This window comes from Eptesicus fuscus, chromosome 22 (assembly GCF_027574615.1).
Source record: "Eptesicus fuscus isolate TK198812 chromosome 22, DD_ASM_mEF_20220401, whole genome shotgun sequence".
Lineage (NCBI taxonomy): Eukaryota > Metazoa > Chordata > Mammalia > Chiroptera > Vespertilionidae > Eptesicus > Eptesicus fuscus.
Window position 1 is genome coordinate 40107155 of NC_072494.1, and position 19300 is coordinate 40126454.

Here is a 19300-nt window from a genome sequence, read left to right on the forward strand (position 1 = left end):
TGTCCCTCCGCCCGACTCAAGCTGCCTGAGACACACACTCTGGGTTAAAAACACTGTATCCATAGGGAGAACATCCTATATAATAAAAGCCTAATAGGCCAAGTGTTCAGTTGTCCAGTCGGCCGTTCAACCAATCAAAGCATACTATGCTAATGATATGCTAAGGCCGCTCAACCACTCGCTATGATGTGCACTGACCACCAGGGGGCAGACACTTCAACCTGTAGGTTAGCTTGCTGCTGGGGTCCAGCCAATCGGGACTGAGCTAGATGGGCTGGACATGCCCTAGAGCACTCCCACGGTCCCTCCCTGGCTAGCCAACCTCCCGCATCTCTCCCTGCCCTGATCGTGCACCAGGTCCCTTGGCCTGGCCTGTGCCCTCTAGCAATCTGGGACCCCTCGGGAGATATTGGAGAGCTGGTTTCAGCCCAATCCCACAGGCCAGGCCGAGGGACCCCACTGGTGCACGAATTCATGCACCAGGCCTCTAGTTTGTCATAAAATCTCAAAAGGTAAAAGGGAAGCAAAATGAAGGCGAAGATTGAAGAGTATTTCCTGAGATGCAGCCCACACAGAGGAGCACCAGGCTGGGCGAGGAGCCGGGGGACAGGGTTAGAGGGTTGTGCGAACAGCTCCGGCTCTCAGCAAGCCTGGCCTTGTCGTTAGCCTGTGATGGAAACCTGGCCTTTTGTCCCCGCAGTGAGGGAGTGCGGGGGCCTGGAGCTCCCTTCGCGTGTGCTCATGGACTGCAGCCACCCCCTGGGCAGCTTCTCTTTCAACTCCCGGTGCAGCTTCCACTGCGCCGAAGGCTACACGCTGGACGGGCCCCGCGAGCTGGAGTGCTTGGCCTCGGGAACCTGGACGAATCAGCCCCCACAGTGTGTAGGTGCGTGGACCCCATTCCTCCCATCCTCACTGACACCGGGAACTTCCAGGGGAGGAGGAGCTTTCTCCATCGCACAGCCTGGTAGAGAGCGAGGGCCTGCAGTGGATGCGGGGCTCTGGTTGTGCTGTCACCCATCAACCATGATTTTCATGGCTTGTGTCTGTCCAGCGAGATAATCAGCTTAAGTCTGGGTTCTCAGGCAAAAGCACTACACAGGGCCCTGTCTCCCGTTGTTAACTGCAAAGTGGACAGAGCACAATAAGGAGGACTTAGGGGGCGAGTATTATTAAGCTGGTCATTTTGATTTACTTCTCTAAAAAAAAAAAAAAAAAAGGGAAAATTAGGGTGTCCGGCTCTTTCCACACAGCTACTGAAAGTGCCGTCTAAGCCCCCAGTCCCCGCCCTGCCTGCCGCTTGGGGAGGCAGCTGCACCCCCGCCACCTGGGGAGACAATCCTGTGACGACCGGAAGTCCCAGCCCAGGGTGAGGGTGGGCTTTACTCTGAAAAAGACCGAGGCACGCAGGGCCAGCTGGAGATGAAACCGCCTGGGGGAGCACGGGTGCCAGGAAGCCAGTCTCTCAGATCCCAGGTCTCTGGGCTTGACTGCGCTCAGGGACTCGGCGGGCTGCCCTCGGCGGCTGAGGTCCGATAGGACGGCTTCCGATGTCCGGAGGCACAGCCCCTTCAGGACCCCTTTACGGGCTGGATAATAGGGTCAGCAGTAAGCTGTGCACCCCAGCTGTTCCCTAAAAGTCCAGCCTGCTCTCTGTTTCCTCTTCCACAAGTAACGCCAGCAAATATTTCAAGGGCACCCTTGCTGCACCCACACTGCCAGGCTCTGAGCTACACGATGAAGGACAGACTCCGGCCTCGGGGGGCCGCGCTCCGAGGGTCAGGGTTACAGCTCCTACCCCAGTGGCGGGCAGAGAGGTTCTTGAGGGAAGTGAGGTCTCAGTGGAGACCTGAAGGGCAGGTGAGCGGCCCGGGCAAGGAGGCCAGGCAGGTGTTCTGGGCAGGTTCCCTTTGTAAAGTGAGGATTGAGCTGCTGAACATGCTGACAGCATCGGGGGAAAGATGCAGCGTCTCTGGAGGGCTCATCTGAGAAAAACCTCCGTGAGCAGCTTCAGACCTAACGCTCTCCCTCCAGCCATCGCGTGCGAGCCCCCGGAGGGCCCCGCCCACGGAAGCGTGGACTGCCCTCCGTCCTCGAGGGCATTGCCGTACAACGCCACCTGCCGCTTCCGCTGTGCCGAGGGGTTCGAGCTGCACGGAGCGGACACAGTCCGGTGTGCCGACGAGGGACAGTGGACGGCGCCGGCCCCGCTCTGTCAAGGTATGGAGACATCGCAGCATCCCTCTGTGTCCCTCAGCCTCTTTTATGTGTGTATATATCTATCTATCTATAGATAAATAGATAGATAGATATAGATAGATAGATAGATAGATAGATAGATAGAGATATATAGAGATATATAGAGATATATATTTATTTATTGATGTCAGAGAGGAAGGTAGAGAGAGAGAGAGAGAGAGAGAGAGAAACATCCATGATGAGAGAGAATCATGGATCGGCTGCCTCCTGCAAGTCCCCCACTGGGGATCGAGCCCACAACCCAGGCATGTGCCCTTGACTGGAATCGAACCTGGGACCTTTCAGTTCGCAAGCCGATGCTCTATCCACTGAGCCAAACCAGCAGCCTCTTAAAGGCATCAGCATCTGCTTTTAGCATCTGCACTGTCATTCATTTATTCATCAGACAATCGCAAAGAACCTACTAAGTGCCGAGCCCTCTGTGCTGGACCCTGGGGAGGAAATGGGAGCAAAGCCAGTCTCGGGCACAACATGGCCATCACCGCACACTGTAAGAAAGGTCGGGCTGCATTGATTGACACGTGTGGGTGGGTGGGCGTGAAGGAGACGGAGCTGGGAGGAAGGGGTGGTGCCTGAGGAAGGGCATGGGATGGCAGAAGAATAATGGACGAGGCATTCAATCTAGTTCAGTCAGTTTCCTTCCAATGAGCTTTGGTCTCTCTGAGGCTCAGCGTCTTCGGTAACATGGGGGTGCTGCTCTCTGCCCGGCCTACCTGCCTCAGCAGTGGTCGTGAATTAGGGTGCGTAGAGCAAGCTTAAAGCTGCTGAGAGCTTTACAAAGCTGGGTGCTGGGAACCTCTGGGCAATCCATGTCAATCCCTGAGTCTGACTTAGAAATAGGCAGTGGTTTGAAATCAGTGTCTTGAAAAGAGGTTTGCACACCCATGTCCATAGCACATTATTCATAATAGTTAAAATGTGGAAGCCACCCACGTGCCCATCACCAGATGAATAGATAAACAAAATGTGGCATAAACATGCAATGGAATATGATTCAGCCTCCAAAAGGAGAAAATTCTGACATATGCCACACCACGAACAAACCTCAAGGACATTGTGCTGAGTGAGAGAAGCTGACCACAGGAGGACAAATATGCACGCGTCCTCTTGTACGAGGTCCTAGAGCCATGAGAGTCGTGGACACAGGCAGAGTGGCCGTTGCCAGGGGCGGGGCGAAGGGCCGTGGGCAGTTACTAGGTGACGGGTGTGGAGTTTCAGTTCACGATGACGAAAATCGTTGAGGAGATGGTGGTGGTTATGGTCTGCAGGAATGTGCTCAATACCGCTGAGCCGCACACTTAAAAACGGTTACGTGGTAAAGGGTAAATTTTATTTTATGTGTATTTTACCACAAGGAGAAAATTGAAAGAAAAAGAGGCCGGGGGGGGGGGGAGGGGTGGCCGTGCACCGTGATGGGGGGCGCAGGAAAGTCATGGGGTGCATTGCAGGCAAAGACACGGGAGCCCTGGACGCGCTCCTGCCTTAGCGATTGCGGGAGGCACTCCTGTCTCCAGGCAGAAACCACCCAGAAGAGACAGCTGCGTGTTTATTCTCTCCGCCTCCGAGCGGTGCCTCAGACCCCCGATGAGCTCCCAGTGTTTCTGCCCCCACAGTCCGGTCTGCGTCTGGTGCAGAGCGTGATGGCATGACTACCGCCCGTTACGGCTGCTGCCACTGCTATGGCTGCCACTACCAATAACACCCAGGCGACATGCAGGGAGCACGCTAGTCTAACTCCCCGGGGTCCTTCAGTGCTTGTCCCGGCTGTGAAGGTGAGACGTAGCCTCTGTAGCATCCACGTGTTCTCTCCGTCTGACCATCTGCGTCCCATGACTGAGACCACGGTGCAGAGGGCATGCCACTTACACTCTGCTTCTTCACTTACCGTCACACCGTGAGGCACCTCCCGTCTCTGTTCAGGGGGAGGTACACCCTCTGTGGTGACCCTCCATGTTCCTCCCATGGACCCACCATCATTCATTTCCAGCCTCTGATCAGTGGCATTTATCTTTTTGTTTTATCAATATTTTGCTCTTATAGCCAATGCCATGCTAAAACAATCTATGAACTGAGGTTTCGATGTGCACGTTGATTGCACACTTAGCACAGATTCTTGGGTCCAAAGGTAAGATATGGATACTTATTGCTCAACCGGTTCACAATGGCCCTGCCTCCTCCTCAGCCCCCTGGCGATGAAAGGGAATTTTCTCTCTCCCCAGGTTAAGTGCGCCCCATTCAGAAGCCCCTGTTCTTGGCAGGAACGTGGGCTAAGGGGCGGGGAGCGACGAGAGCTTGGGGAGCAACGAGAACTTGTGTACTGCCGTTTCATTCCCTCACCCCCTCCCTTCCTCACCCCTAGCGCTGCAGTGCCAGGATCTTCCGGCTCCAAACCAGGCCCGGGTGGAGTGTGTCCATCCCTTTGGCGCCTCGAGGTACCAGTCCACCTGCAGCTTCGCCTGTGCCGAAGGCTTCCTCCTGGTCGGGGCACGCGAGCTCCGGTGCCTGGCCACCGGGTCCTGGAGCGCTGCACCCCCCGAGTGCCAAGGTAGGAGGCCCTTCCCACTCTTGGGCATGATGGATATTCTAGAGGCAGTAACTGTCTGGCGGCCGAAAGGTGAAATGGACTGGAAAACGCATGAACCTGGCGACTCAGAGCTCAGGTGCCGAGAGGGGCTGGGCCTGAGCACAGGGGCAGGACGCTGGGCGGTGGGCGATGGGATGGCCCTGCCTGCAGCTCACCAGGGCCTTCAGTAGGACTTGAGGCTGGGACCCGGAGCCAGGTGAACTGTGCTCACTGGGCTAAAGCAGCATCTGGAGAGAAGGCCGGAGGCCACAAGCAGCGAGGCGGCTGTCCAAGGCTGCACGGGCACCTACCCCAGGACGCATGGAGTCTCCTGGTGGCCGGGGGGTGGGGCAGGGGGGTCACAGGTCATATCAGGGTGGAGCAGGGAGGGGCAGAATAAACCGGTGCAGGCTGCAGCACCCTCCAGTTCTGTGTCAGATTGCAGAGATATGCGTAGGATAAGGCGGAGAGACAGAAAGAGGAAGAAACTCGTCTGTAGACGCAAGGTTATGCAATCCTCAGCATGGAAAGTGCACACTCGGCCTCAGCAGGCCCACCTGCGTGGGACCTGACATGAGACGGAGCCATCGTGTCTGTCCCTGTGAGACACACAGCGGGGTGAGCCCGGAGGTGTTTGGGACCTGAAGCGCAGACGGATGCTTTCCACACTCCCCTGTCCTTTTCCATTGAAGGTATAGATTTTTTTAGTTATATTTAGGGCAAGTATTGCTTTTCAAAAGCAATGCTTTCATTTATAAAAGCTACTGAAAATAAGAAAGTAGAGAAACATTGAAAATCTTCTCAAATACCCCCACCTTCAAACAGACACGGTGAGCATTCTTGTAGGAATTCCTCCACACGTTCCCCACCCACTCTTCCCTCCATGCAGTTAGTGTTTTTACGACGCGGCTCCAGTTTCCACAATGAAATCAATCAGGTAAAAGGCTAGATAACTCTGGCTGCTTGCCTTTGCCTTTGCACGAGCTTTCAACGTCTGAGTGAAAGCAGGCGGATCTGGTGTCAATGGAGAGGAAACCACTTGCTATTCAGGTCACACACACGTGCACACATGCACACACACACACACACACACACCACTGTTAGCGCAACAGTAAACAAAGGAGTGACTGAATGAATGAGTGAATGAATGAATGAATGAGTGAATGAGTGAATGAGTGAATGAGTGAATGAGTGAATGCACTCAGCAGCCTGGGGCCTTCACCCCCAGCACAGCGAGCACCACAAGCCCCTGGAGCCAGGCGGGGTACACAGTCTGAGCTGCGTCTGCAGAGACCGGGTGAGGCTGTGACCTTGCGCCCTCCGCTCTCATCCTGGCCTCCTTGAGGCTGGACTCAGAGCCCACGCAGCTTTGGGGAAGAGGGTCATCAGAGTCCCCCCAGGCCACCCCGGGCTGTGCGGGCACGGGTTGCAGCTCATTGCCCCACCATCCCGCGTGGGCGCGGCGCCGCAGGAGGCTGGCAGGCACCGCGGCTTCCTGTGACCTCCAGTCCCCTTCTGCTTTTGGTTCCTTGTTTACTCTGACCGAACTTTCTCCTCTTGAGCATCCAGTGAAGTGCCTACGTGTGGGCGGGGCAGGAAGGCACCCGAGGCCTGCAATCCGCCAGCTGTTGCAAGGCTTCTTGAGAGCGTGTTATCTATTTCCCTTTTCACTGCCCCGCCCGCCCCCGAGCCACCCTGGCTGCCACAGGCTCGGCCACAGAAGAGCTGGAAACGGCTCCGTGGCACCAAGGCCTCCCTGTTTGTTCTTACAGACAACAGGCTGTTTGACTCTACTCCCCACCGCTTCCTCCCCGCCACACACACACACACACACACACACACACACACACACACACACACCCTGAATACAGATGGGCTTGTCAAGTGGCAGAAAATAACTAGGTCTTTTGATAAGTCCATCAGATTAGGGGGGAAGGGATGAAGGGAAGAGAAAGGTGCAGAAAACGTTGTCGAAACTTTAAGCAGTTCAGGTCGGTGGCTGGAGAAGGGTCCTCTTGCAGCCGCCCCGCCCCTGCCTCTGCTCCATAGTGTCCCCTGCTCAGTCGGGTCAAAGAGGGAAGGATGCCGAGCATGCGCTCTCTTAGTCTTCCTCTTTCCCGTCAGCATGCTTCCTCTGGGCTTGATCACTCTCTACCTGGCAGAGGGACAACCTCACCAGCTAGTAACATTCACATACAGTGTTTTCACCTTTGACCCTTGTGAGAATCCTGGGACCCATGGAATGCCATTCTCCACATTTTTAAGGTAAAGCTATTGAGGCTCAGAGAGGTTGAGTGACTTGTCCAAGCTCACAGAGCATCATCTCCAACCCAGCAAGTCCCTAGCACCTCAAGCTCCACATGTAGAAACTGTGGCAAAGCCCATGACATCCAATTTACTTTCTTCTGCAAGTGAACGGGTAGAGGCGCTGGAGGCTGGCCCCGGAGGATGAGACAGGCCGGCGGGGAGGGAGGAGCTTCTGCAGCTGCAGGTGGTCATTTACATGAAGTGCCCACTGTGCGCCCCTGGTTTTTAAATTTCGTTTTCATGCATGCTTTAGTGAACTTGCTTCATATAACTGCTATTCACTGCAAGGCAAGGGTTATTATTTTTCCATTCCGTAGACGGAGCAACTAAGGCTGAGAAGGTTTATTTCCCAGGGACACCTTGCTAGTGAGTAACAGCCAGGATTTGGGCCCAGAGCTAGGAAAGGAAGCTTGAAGGGGAGGAGAGTACTTCAGCCCATTTTCCTACTTCCGGTCGCTGTCCTTGTTTCTGGATAAGGTCAGCAGGTCAGCTTCTGAAGAAAGTGCTCAGGAAGCAGCCGCTTCCGCTCCTGACCAGGGGCCGCCGAGATGACCACGCTGCTCTCTCTTCCAACAAAACACCGCTCCCTCTCAATCACCAAACGCTGCCCTTATGTACTAAGGACACACACACACACACACACTCACACTCACACACACTCACACACTCACATACACTCACACTCACACTCTCATACACACACTCACACCCATACACACACACTCACACTCACACACACTCACACACTCACATACACTCACACTCACACTCTCATACACACACACCCACACACACTCTCACACACACTCACTCACACACACACACTCACACATACACTCACACACATTCACACACACACACTCACACACACCCACACACTCATACTCACACTCTCATACACACACTCACACCCCACACACTCACACACACTCACATACACTCACTCACACACACTCACACTCACACCCACGCACACACACTCACACCCACGTGCACACACACTCACACACACTCACACCCACGTGCACACACACTCACACTCACACTCAAACACACATTCACACATGCAGATTTTGGGTTGCTGAGTTCTAAAACAGGCTCTCTCTCCCCCCCTCTTGCCCTGGCAGCCATCACCTGCACGCCTCTGCGAAGCCCACAGAATGGAACGATGACCTGTGTCAGCCCCCTGGGAGACTCCAGCTATAGGTCCACATGCCAGTTCACCTGCAACGAGGGGTTTTCTTTATCTGGACCAGAAAGGCTGGATTGCACCCCATCTGGGCACTGGACAGCTTCCCCACCAACCTGTGCAGGTAGGACCAAGCTGTGTTTTCTATGGCTTCTCTCTTGGGCAGAGCCATAGAATGAGATTTATGTAAAACTGTCTTAAACTGAAGGAAACACACTTTCCACAAAGCATGTTGATCTAGACCGAAGGCAGCTCCTCTCTCTCTCTCTCTCTCTCTCTCTCTCTCTCTCTCGGTAGGACAATAACTTCAGTTGAACATTTAGAGTTTTATTAAGTATCCTCGTGTCAGCATGGCATTCGATGTTTGCCGCAGTTCTGTGTTCCTCCCTTACAGCCTTTTTCTGCTCCACTCTCCGCTCCTTCCTTCCTGCGTTCACCCTTCCTGAGCACAGCTGAGCCCAGACGAGCCGATGTCAGGGGTGGCATCGTTTCATCTCGCCCCTCGAGGAGCTCAGGGCCTGGCTACCGTGTGCTCCCCCGCCCAATACACTTCTATGTGGCTATACATTCCTCGAGGGCAGGCACTGCTCCTTCTTCATCTCTGTGCCCCCAGCAGCAACTAGACAGAGTGAAAGTGGGGCCGTGACAAATTCCTGTTGAATTGAAGCTGATCATTCCCTGATAAAATTTATTCAAGCACCAATCCTACTGAGAGCGAATTAATGGAACCATCAAAGGCGGGGGCTGGATCTTACCAGCCTTTGATTTCCCCCCAAAGTCTGGCATGCAGTATTCTCTAAACCAGAAACATACTGACTTAATTAATTCATAAGCCACGTTTACTTCCGAAAGGCACCATTGTGCCGGCTGGCTGCTCAGTGTGCACAGTGATCATGAGACCGGAGGGGCTAGTTGCCGCTGCGTACCAGGTGCCAGCTGCCTCACAGGCATTACCACAGCCAACCCACCCAACGAGCCTCACATGGCTACGTCCCCATCTTAGAGATGCAGACACTGAGGCCCGAGAGAGAAAGGGCAGGCCAGGGGCACATCGCCAGGAAGTGTGGTGCCTGCATCTGAAGCCAGGCCCAGTCCTCCCACGGGCTGGTGTTTTCTTCACTGCACCACACTGCCCCCCAGGGGCAGGGGCCGTTGCCTGTGAACTTGCTCTTTGCCCCCGCTCAGGCTGCAGTTATGGCTGCTGAAGTGAACGTGAGAAACAGCAGTGCCTGGTGGCCAGATGAGAGAATGTGTTGATAGAAACTGGTTATTAGCATTATATGAAAAACAGCTAAGATGTTATTTATTCTTTTTGGTGGAATGAGCACTAGATTAATATCCAAAGAGCTGCATCCGCCTCGCTGGAAGTCACGTGCCATTCTAGAAGGTCCTGTCACTCCCTTAGGGGGCAGGGTTCTCCATTCGGAGAGGAGCAGACAAGGTCATCTCCGGAGCTCTTCCCTGGCCAAGAGTCCTGCAGGTGACAGGACACAAAATGCCGCCACCTGCTGTTAGAAAGACACACGACAAGCACCTGAGGACGCCAGAGCATTCGTGGGTGACAGCATTAGGACGTCACTCATTCACTTATTTCTCATTCATTTATTCCATCAACATTTATCTTGAGCTCTGTCTTCCCACATTCTATTTTCAGACCAAACAATAAAAAAAAAAAAAACCCGTGAGAATGATCTCACTAAAGTTTTAAATCATATATGCAACCGACAGGGTTGTCAAATCTGTAATTTCTGAGGCCTGCCCCCTCCTCAGAAAATGCTGAGGTGCTCAGTAGATGTCTGTTGAATGCACGAATGAAGGAATTGGCACAAAGCAAAGCTTCCGAATGAACGTGAAGATTTTGAGATTCTCCATTCGCTTCTCCAGCCACCAGGTGTCCAGAATTATCCGCCCCAGAGCGGGGGAGCCTGGACTGCTCGGACACTCGCGGAGAGTTCGGTGTCGGCTCCACCTGCCGTTTCTCCTGCCGCGGGGGCTTTGAGCTGCAGGGGTCCGGCAGTGTGCAGTGCACAGCGTCTGGGAGATGGACGGCCCCTCCGCCAACCTGCCAAGGTAGCAGAGCGCCCCGCCCTGGGACCGCCCTCTGCAAGCTGCTTCCTCCATAGTGACAAGTGCATGGCTCTGACCGGGCAACAGCCACACATTTATCGTGGCCGTTTATCCACAAGAAGAGGCATCTGCCTTCCACCTGCGGGCCCAGCCTGCCCAGGGCCTAGACCCAACCCCGACCCGACAGCAGCTTCAGCCAACGGGGGTGGAGGGCGTCGGGGGTGGGGGGGAATCAGAACTGTCACCGTGCCCTCGGGCTTTATAGCTGTGCTGCCACCTCATTCTCCAAATTCGCTCTGTAGACTTAGCAAACAGCCCCTCTTCTTGTCCCGTACAGGAATTCTTGTCCATGAATGGTTAACCCTCAGCACTGACCCAGGTCCCTGGTTTCCGCATGGTGTTGGCACCATCCGAGGGGCTGGGCCACCCTGCAAGCAGGGACGGTGACGGGGGAGTCCTGTCTCCCTCGCAGAGTGCGATGTGAGAGGTCGTTTCTGAGGGTTCCACAGAGTGCGATGTGAGAGGTCGTTTCTGAGGGTTCCACAGAGACTCCTCTTTCGTTGGAACCCTGGGCCCCCCGGGGCGTGGCTCTGCCTGCATTGCCCAGCCCCCTCCCTGCCTGTGCCCTCCAGCCCTGACTCGTTTGAATGCACCTGCTCCCATGAGGAGTCATCTTCCCTCTCCTGCTCAACGGAGATCTAACACTCACAGGCCACGCCTCCCCGTGGGCCCCACAATTCACACAGCAGGGTTTCAAGTGGGGCTCAATGAGCATTTGCCAAGGGGACGAATACACGAGACTCTGATTGACTAACCATTTGCCTCGGGATTGCGTTTATACATGACTGCAGTCGCACATTTCTCTGAGTCCTGTGTCTTTCTCCCCATTAACTTCTTGCACTTAGGATTATCATTGAGCAACACATGTTGGGTGACTGGCGAGCTGAGTGACTATTCTTTCTTTAAACCCAAGGCTGTTCTGAAAGAAATGCCTTCGCCAGCGAAGGCTCATTTTGCTTAGCATCTTTGCTTAAAAACCCAGCACCACCTCTTGAAATGCTATGCCCTGCGAGGACCTCCGGCTGCCGTGGTCGGCAGCGGCTGCCAAGAGGCTGTGTTTGGCTGGACCCCGAGGACCAGTGGGGTTTTTCAGGGGAAGCAGAAGGGAATGCGGGTGGTGTGAGCGAGAGCCAGGGCAGGAAGCTCGAGGCCGGTTCAGGGAACTCCCAGGGTTGATGGAGCTTGGCCAGAAGGCTCTGAGCTGTCGGGGCCGGAGCTGTGGAATAGACACAGCCGGATCCAAACAGAGGAAAGCGGTGAGGACAGAGGTGCTCACTGCAGTGGTAGGTGCGCTGAGCGTGGAGAGGAGGCCGGGTGTCTGAGAGGAAGCAGTCTTGGCAGGAGGTAGGCCCGGGGTGAGGCCCTGGACCACACCCAGGAGCAGAGGGCAGTGGGAGCCCCGGGGGCCCTGGGGACTCTGAGGAGAAGGGGTACAGAGAAGAGGAGGAGACTGTGCCTTCTGGAGTGGGACTGCTTCATTTTTGTGACTTCTGCCCGCCCCGGTCTGTGAGCCCCCGCCTTCCTCCCGCCCCTGGGGCAGATGACCGTCATGTTGCTGCGGGGTGCCCGCTGCCCAGCCTAACACCTGGCAGCGTAGGTGCCCAGTAGATGTCTGTTGAGTGCACGAATGAAGGGATTGGCGCAAAGCAAAGCTTCCGAATGAACGTGAAGATTTTGAGATTCTCCATTCGCTTCTCCAGCCACCAGGTGTCCAGAATTATCCGCCCCAGAGCGGGGGAGCCTGGACTGCTCGGACACTCGCGGAGAATTCGGTGTCGGCTCCACCTGCCGTTTCTCCTGCCGCGGGGGCTTTGAGCTGCAGGGGTCCGGCAGTGTGCAGTGCACAGCGTCTGGGAGATGGACGGCCCCTCCGCCAACCTGCCAAGGTAGCAGAGCGCCCCCGCCCTGGGGCCGCCCTCTGCAAGCTGCTTCCTCCATAGTGACAAGTGCATGGCTCTCACCGGGCAACAGCCATACATTTATTATTATTATTATTATTATTATTATTATTATTATTATTAAAGCCCCACTTCTTATTATGAAATAGGGCCCAGGGAACACAGACTGGATATCTAAATGTATCAGGAGTGACAGGACTTTTTTAATATTTTGATACAAGATATACTGATTCGTAAGCAGAAATTGTCCTCCACGATTCTGGCCTCTCTCTCTAGGAGCTTTACTGGGTCGGTGGGTGGGTCTGCTGCTTTGCCAGGAGAGGGTGGGGGTGGAGGAACTGAGCACAGAGGCCGGTTTTCTGCCATGTGCCATGTTAGCGACGAAGCCGGCGGCGTCCTCCACGCCTCACACTCCATGCCGATCTCAGGCCGGAGGCCCGTCCACCTCCCGACGAAGCCCATACACATTTGGCTTCCACTGCGTCCCCTAGATCTCCACACCAGCTCTCCTGAGTTAAATTCTCTTTATTGTTGTTGACGATATTACAGATCTCCCCCATTTTCCCCTTACCCCCTCCTCCCAGCCCCACCCCACCCCAGGCTTGTTCAGTTAATATCAGTGACAGTAACCTCCCAGTTTCTTCTAGAAGGATTCCCTCTCCAAGGGCACTTGCACATTCTCTCCTCCACCTGGTTTCCATGCCTCTGGCACCGGCTTCCCTGCGCTGCCGGAGGGGCTATTGCTAGAGCCGCCTCTGGATGAGAGGAGGGGAGGGGTTATCCCAGGACAGTCCCGTCTCGATGCTCTCTCAGTGCACCCGTGTCCTCCCAGGTGCAGCGCCGGCGCCCCCTGCAGAGGTGCGCTGCCCAGCCCTCGTCGCCCCGGGGCAGGGAGACATGTCCTGCAGACACCCTCTGGCAGCCTTTGGGTTGAATAGCACCTGTCACTTTGAATGCCACGCGGGGTTCGAGCTCCGGGGAGAGGCTGCTCTGCGGTGCGCTCGGTCGGGACGGTGGACAGCAGCGACCCCGGCGTGCAGAGGTGAGTGAGGGCCGGCAGCTCGGACACCGGACACCGATGCTTCGGGCCCCCGAGCCAGGCAGGGCACCCGCCTGCCGCCACCCCGTCCAGCCCCAGCGGCCACTTCGAGTGTCCGCTCCTCCACGAAGTCCACGCCAATCCCAAGCGGCCGTCGCATGCGGCAAGCGCATCGCTTCCCCCTTCCCTTCGCCTCACGCTGAAGCCTGGCACTCAGAGACCTGATGGGGACGCGCTGTAAACGTCCTAAAATGTGTGAGGGCACCAAGCACGCTGGCGTCACACCAGCCCCGTGAAGGCTGCAATGCAAGCTTCAGCTCTAGTGACGAGGGGACAGTAGACATTCCACATCCTCATGGTTTGCACCCAAATAAGGAGACAGCCATGCGTGACCCCCGCAGGGCGGCCGCCTGTGCATGAACCATGGTCTCTCCCACTTGGTCTTCCCCACAAAGCACAGCACAGCCCCGCGCTTTGCGGCGTGGCTACTTCTCGGCGTTTATCTGAGTTCAAGTTAATTTCTTGAGCTCTAGCTTCCTGTCCACAAATTAAGGCGAATGACTTGAAGCTTCTGGAAAACCAGTTTAACGAGGGTGGCAGTCTCCACTCCTTTCAAACCTGAGCCCAGCCGTGTTGAATCCTCGGGAAATATTTTCGTCATGTTTAACATCTAACAGCACCTGCTCACATGCCAGCTAATTGTCCACTGAAGTGAGGGTAACATTTAGGACAACAGCATCTTTGAGAAGCAGGATTTTGTCAGTGGTGTTTCTGTAGGCCGGGCTGCCCGATCCCTCAGCAGCTGTTTCTGGAGGCCACGCTGTGCCCACCGAATTCCTTGGCTGGCAGCCTCCCAGAGGGTGTCTCGGTCTGTGAGATGTTGGAAGAGCTGATGTGGATGTCGGGAGCGGCTCGTCTCCTCCCTGACCTTTCTTTTTTTTTAAAAAAAATATATCTTATTGATTTTTTTAACAGAGAGGAAGGGAGAGGGATAGAGAGCTAGAAACATTGATGGGAGAGAAACATCGATCAGCTGCCTCCTGCACACCTCCTACTGGGGATGTGCCCACAACCAGGGTACATGCCCCTGACCAGAATCGAACCTGGGATCCTTCAGTCCGCAGGCTGACGCTCTATCCACTGAGCCAAACCAGTGAGGGCGTCCTCCCTGACCTTTCCTATTCTCTCACCTTCTGGCCCTGTCAGCCAGGTGACAGGAAGCCACGGTCTCGCTTCCCCTCCTGCGCCATGACTGTTGTCCCTGTTCCTTCCTGCAGCTGTGCAGTGCTCCGAGCTGCACATGGCGGAGCCGGTGCTGATGAACTGCTCCAGCCCTTGGGGCAACTTCAGCTACGGCGCCACCTGCACCTTCCACTGTCCGGAGGGCCGGGCGCTCAATGGCTCGGCGGCGGCAGCCTGCGGACCGGACGGCCAGTGGTCAGCGGCCACGCCCACCTGCGACGGTACGTCTTCCTATAGTTTCAGGAGCCACGGGGATACGGAAAATAACCAAATCGTGCTCTTCTCTGCATTTCTGGCAGAGGTCTCGCTTTCCGTCACGGGGTTTTCCCTGCATTTGGTAAGCGTTTCACAATGAATCAAGCCTTCGCAGAGCTGAGGGGGTCAGAAGCAATGGCCCTCCTTCTGCAGAGCTCAGATTTATTACATGAATCCTCTGGTTGCTTTGCAATCTGGGGAGGTACTACATCTTGAAGCTTCAAAATGTTTTAAACGGGAGGTGATCATATGCAGATTCCTCACGTATCTCAGAGGACCTTTGTTTATCACACACCTCTAAAGACTAACGACACCACAGACCTCCTTCATGAAGCCCCATCTGCTTTTAAGGGTTATTCCATCCATCATCTTTCTTCCTCTTCCTTTTTTTTCCTCCACAGCTTGTCATGACTTTTTTTTCCCCCCTGTAACTATATTTTTTATTGCAACCAAAATTACCCAGGGTTTATTTTATTTGCCCAAACTTCCATTCCTTGGGTCCACCATGTGGCCACTTAACTCCTTTTAGTCCATCCTTGCCCTGACTCCTTCGGAAATTGCGTTGGACACTAAAGCCTTGGGGGTAAAACGTGGTTTTATGACTCCCAGGTTACCAGCGCGGCCAGGGCCTCTGGTGACCCCACGGGATCGCACCTCTCAGGTCCCGGGGCCCCGCTGGGAGGGTGGTCTTCGGCGCAATGCACCCTAAGTCTGTGTGTGTGTGCTTGCTTGCAGCGGGGCCGCTGACCGTCCAGGAAGCGCTGACGTACTTGGGTGGAGCTGTGGCCTCCACAACAGGCTTGGTGATGGGCGGCACGCTCCTGGCTCTGCTCAGGAGGCGGTGCAGACGGAAAGGTAACTGGGAGGGAGGCGGTCCTTCGCTTCCGCTTTCCTGAGATGTGGGGAGGGCGGGGGGCCGCAGCTGCAGCAGAGCCCCTGTGAGAACACCTGCATTAGAAGAAACCGTGTCCTTGAGGACTGACTGCCCTCGGTTCTCTTTATAAAAATGAAGAACGTTCTAAAAGCTCAGATCCTCATGGAAGGAGATCTGGACATGGGCTTGGAAATCTGAACTTTTCAACACCCACCCTCTTTGGCACTTGGGGGCCCCTGGTCCAGGGAACCTCAGTTATCACCAAAACTAAATGAAATGATGTCTTGCTTCTCTCCTTCATCCCCTCCACCATTCTTTCATGCCTCTGTCATTTACTGACCAGCTGTGCTAGGTGGTGGGACCCTGACTTCTGGTCCCTGAGATGGAGACATGTGTGATCCAGCAGTGGGGATAGGCAAGTGAGATCCGTGTTAACGCTGAAGGGCGGGACTGGGTTAGGACACAGTTACAACCCGAGTGCTACAGGGACACAAAACAGAGGGGTCCCAACCAGCTGGGTAGCTCAGAATGGCTCTTTGCAGCTTAACTTTGACGAATAGGAGGGATTTGCGGGGGCGGGGGGGGTGGTGGCGGGGGGGAGCAGAAGCAGTTCCAGGAGGAAAGATCTGGAAGGACCTAGAGGTGAGGCAGGTGGGGAAGTGCTACGCTCGGCAGTGCAGGGCGTCCGACCCCAAGAGGCTCATGGAGGAAGCGAGAAAGGAAGCTGGAGGCATGAAGAGCCTCCCTGCTCATGACTTGGTATGAAAAGATGTATGTTCGCAGGGACATGTGTGGAGCTAATGCCGGGTTTAAGCCGGGAAGGGACCAGAACGGATGGAGACCCTATAAGGGAAAACGTGTTTGTCAGGCTGCCCATCAACAACAGCTCTGGCCCGGGGATGAAAGGAGGGGCCATTTCTTCAGGGTCAGAGCATCCTTCCTCTGTCTGGCCCAAATGCTTAGCCTGTCCCTGAGTTCAGAAACCTCTTTGGATAAGCTTATGGGGCTCCTCACTGTTCCTCATGGAAAGTGACCAGGGCCATCAGAGGGGCCGGGACTGTGCAGAGCCAGGTAAGGCAGTGTCTCTGTCAAAAGCACCTGCCGGAGTTCTCCTGGAGTTAGGGAGTCCCCCTGGAGTTAGGGAGTCCCCCTGGAGTTAGGGAGGCCCCCTGGAGTTAGGGAGTCCCCCTGGAGTTAGGGAGTCCCCCTGGAGTTAGGGAGTCCCCCTGGAGTTAGGGAGTCCCCCTGGAGTTAGGGAGTCCCCTGGAGTTAGGGAGTCCCGGCTCCTACCCTTCCCTGCTCAGGGCAGGACCCCTCCGTCACAAAGCCACCACGGCCCTGAGGCTGGCTGTGTAGTGCTCTCCTCTGGGTGGCCAGAGGACAACAGACAAGGAGTAACACTGTTTGAAAACCAAAGGTCCCCCCCGCCCCCCAGTCTCTCCATGCAGCATCGGCGTTTGCTTAACCAAACTCAGAGGCAGACGCAAGAGCTCCTGAGACCGCTCCATGCTATGTCGGAACCACACTCTTCCTGCATTTTCCCCAAGTTCTTTCCTCAGTTTAGAGACATTTCCAGGGAGCCCCCTGGACCAAGGAGAGGGCCAGCAGCGCCCATCCTCCAGTGTCTTCAATAAGAAATGCATGTTTTTGTGAGGATGGGGCTTTCCCTTGATGTGACCAATGGGATGTTAAACGTCCTAGGATTCTGTGGTCAATTTCAGGACAGTGCTGCCTACTCTGTCCCTCCCCTGCAAATCCATTATCACCTTAGAGCTCAGCGATGCCCGGTAATAAAAACACTTGTTCTTCACTTGACCTGATACTTGAAAACGTTGTTAGCCACGAGGTGCTTCCATTGATAGCACGGCTGCCGTGTTTTACGTTCCCACTATCATGGCTCATGGTTTAGATTAGGACAGAAGGCCCTTGATCGCTTCGGTTACCACGGAGGGAGACCGCCACTGTTTCGTTGGGATGGGTTTCTTTACGTAATTAACTTGCCCAAGTGTAGGCTGAGGGATTGTGACACAGGATGAGTGACAGGGGCCTCGAGTGCCAAAGAAATGGGTTTTGAGAACCAGTGGTCTCAACCACCACCAAAACCAGACAAGAGGCAGGCACCAGACCCAGGAGGGGAGGCTGCTACTGCAAGGGCAAAGGGGAAAGGGGAAAGGTGAGAGGTGAGAGGTGAGAGGTGAGAGGACTCTGGAGTTACATGACAGGTGTGGGCCCTGCCTCTCAGGGAAGCTTGTCCCTTTAATGAGTCACCTGAAAATCAGTCCACCTACCGACGCCCCCCATAACTCCCATCCTGGATGGCCTTTCTCCTGTACCTGTTTCCACTTTTAACAAATCACTGGTGTCTTCTTGCTTATTTCAGATGATGGGAAAGACCCTTTGAACCCTCACAGGTAAGGTGGAACTGTTTTATGATTGAGCTCATTTTTCTAGTCTGACTTTTTAATTCGCCATAACATGTCAGAATGATTATACATAACACCCCTTTCTTGCAACACAACGAAATGCACAGATAATATATCCTAACTACACATGTTTTAAAAACCAGTAAGTGCCCTAACTATAGAATCAATAACAATAGGAGGGAAAGTGATTTATTGTAGAAATAAAAGGCTAAAGCTGGGGCACTACACTGGCGGATCCCATGAGCTCATCAGAGGCACCTTTGGGTAGAACCACTAGGAAGGCACCAGCCAGAGAGGACAACTGACAGGAAGGTTGTAACAGTGACTCAAAAAGCCCCAGAGGCGTTGCCAGCCTGAGTGATAAGTGATGAATGATTGGTAGAACGTTTGGAAAACCTGATAAAATCTTCCTTCAATTCACAAGGCAGTTGCATTTTAGAAGATGCAAAAAAGCAACACACACAAAACACCGTATTTATATGTAAAGCAGTGAGGTTCTGGGCTTGGAGATTTTTTCACCTGCATGAATACTGCGTACATACTCTAAAGTCGTACAAAGCGTAGGACAGTTGTCTTGTGTCCATGCATATTGGGGTATCAGCAGCCCGGTCCCTGCCGCCAATGTCCATAGAACTCTTGATCATTGTGAAAATTAAAAAGCGCCTGTAGGGGGCAGTGCTACCTCGAACACTCCTGCGGGGATCTGATGGTCAGGTATCAAGATAGGGATTTTGTAAGGACTTCCTCTCACCGGGAACAATCTGCAGCCCTGTAGGGGGCGTAGCAGGCATTCAGCACCCAAGGCATCAACAACAGCTGCACCTGGGTATGAAAGGCGCTGGTAAGGGACATCTAGAAAACCCTGTTGGCGTTGCTTCTTTCCCTTTTAAAGCAGAATCCCAGGGGTGGGCGGTGACCCTCCGTCTGGAGAAACTATGTCATGGACTGTGGTCATGGGCTAAGCACCACGTGGCAGGTCATCTTTGTGTTTCTGTTCTTTAGCCACCTGGGGACATACGGAGTTTTTACAAATGCTGCATTTGACCCGAGCCCTTAAGGTAAGTTACTAATGATGGCATATTTTATTTGTTTATTTTTGTTTGTTTGTTTGTTTTTAAAATATA

General features: G+C 54.4%; 1 protein-coding gene across 1 annotated transcript in view; it reads left to right on the forward strand.

Moving 5' to 3' along the window:
• The window catches only part of SELP (selectin P), a 32366-nt gene that overhangs the window by 11739 nt on the left and 1327 nt on the right, over nucleotides 1–19300 (forward strand). Inside the window, exons 5-15 of the mRNA XM_054711518.1 lie at nucleotides 701–886; nucleotides 2035–2220; nucleotides 4619–4804; nucleotides 8257–8442; nucleotides 10203–10388; nucleotides 12146–12331; nucleotides 13176–13385; nucleotides 14660–14845; nucleotides 15615–15734; nucleotides 18134–18164; nucleotides 19179–19234. Of these exons, the coding sequence (XP_054567493.1) occupies nucleotides 701–886; nucleotides 2035–2220; nucleotides 4619–4804; nucleotides 8257–8442; nucleotides 10203–10388; nucleotides 12146–12331; nucleotides 13176–13385; nucleotides 14660–14845; nucleotides 15615–15734; nucleotides 18134–18164; nucleotides 19179–19233 (1718 nt within the window). The 3' untranslated portion in view covers nucleotide 19234. The remainder of the gene's footprint in view (nucleotides 1–700; nucleotides 887–2034; nucleotides 2221–4618; nucleotides 4805–8256; nucleotides 8443–10202; nucleotides 10389–12145; nucleotides 12332–13175; nucleotides 13386–14659; nucleotides 14846–15614; nucleotides 15735–18133; nucleotides 18165–19178; nucleotides 19235–19300) is intronic.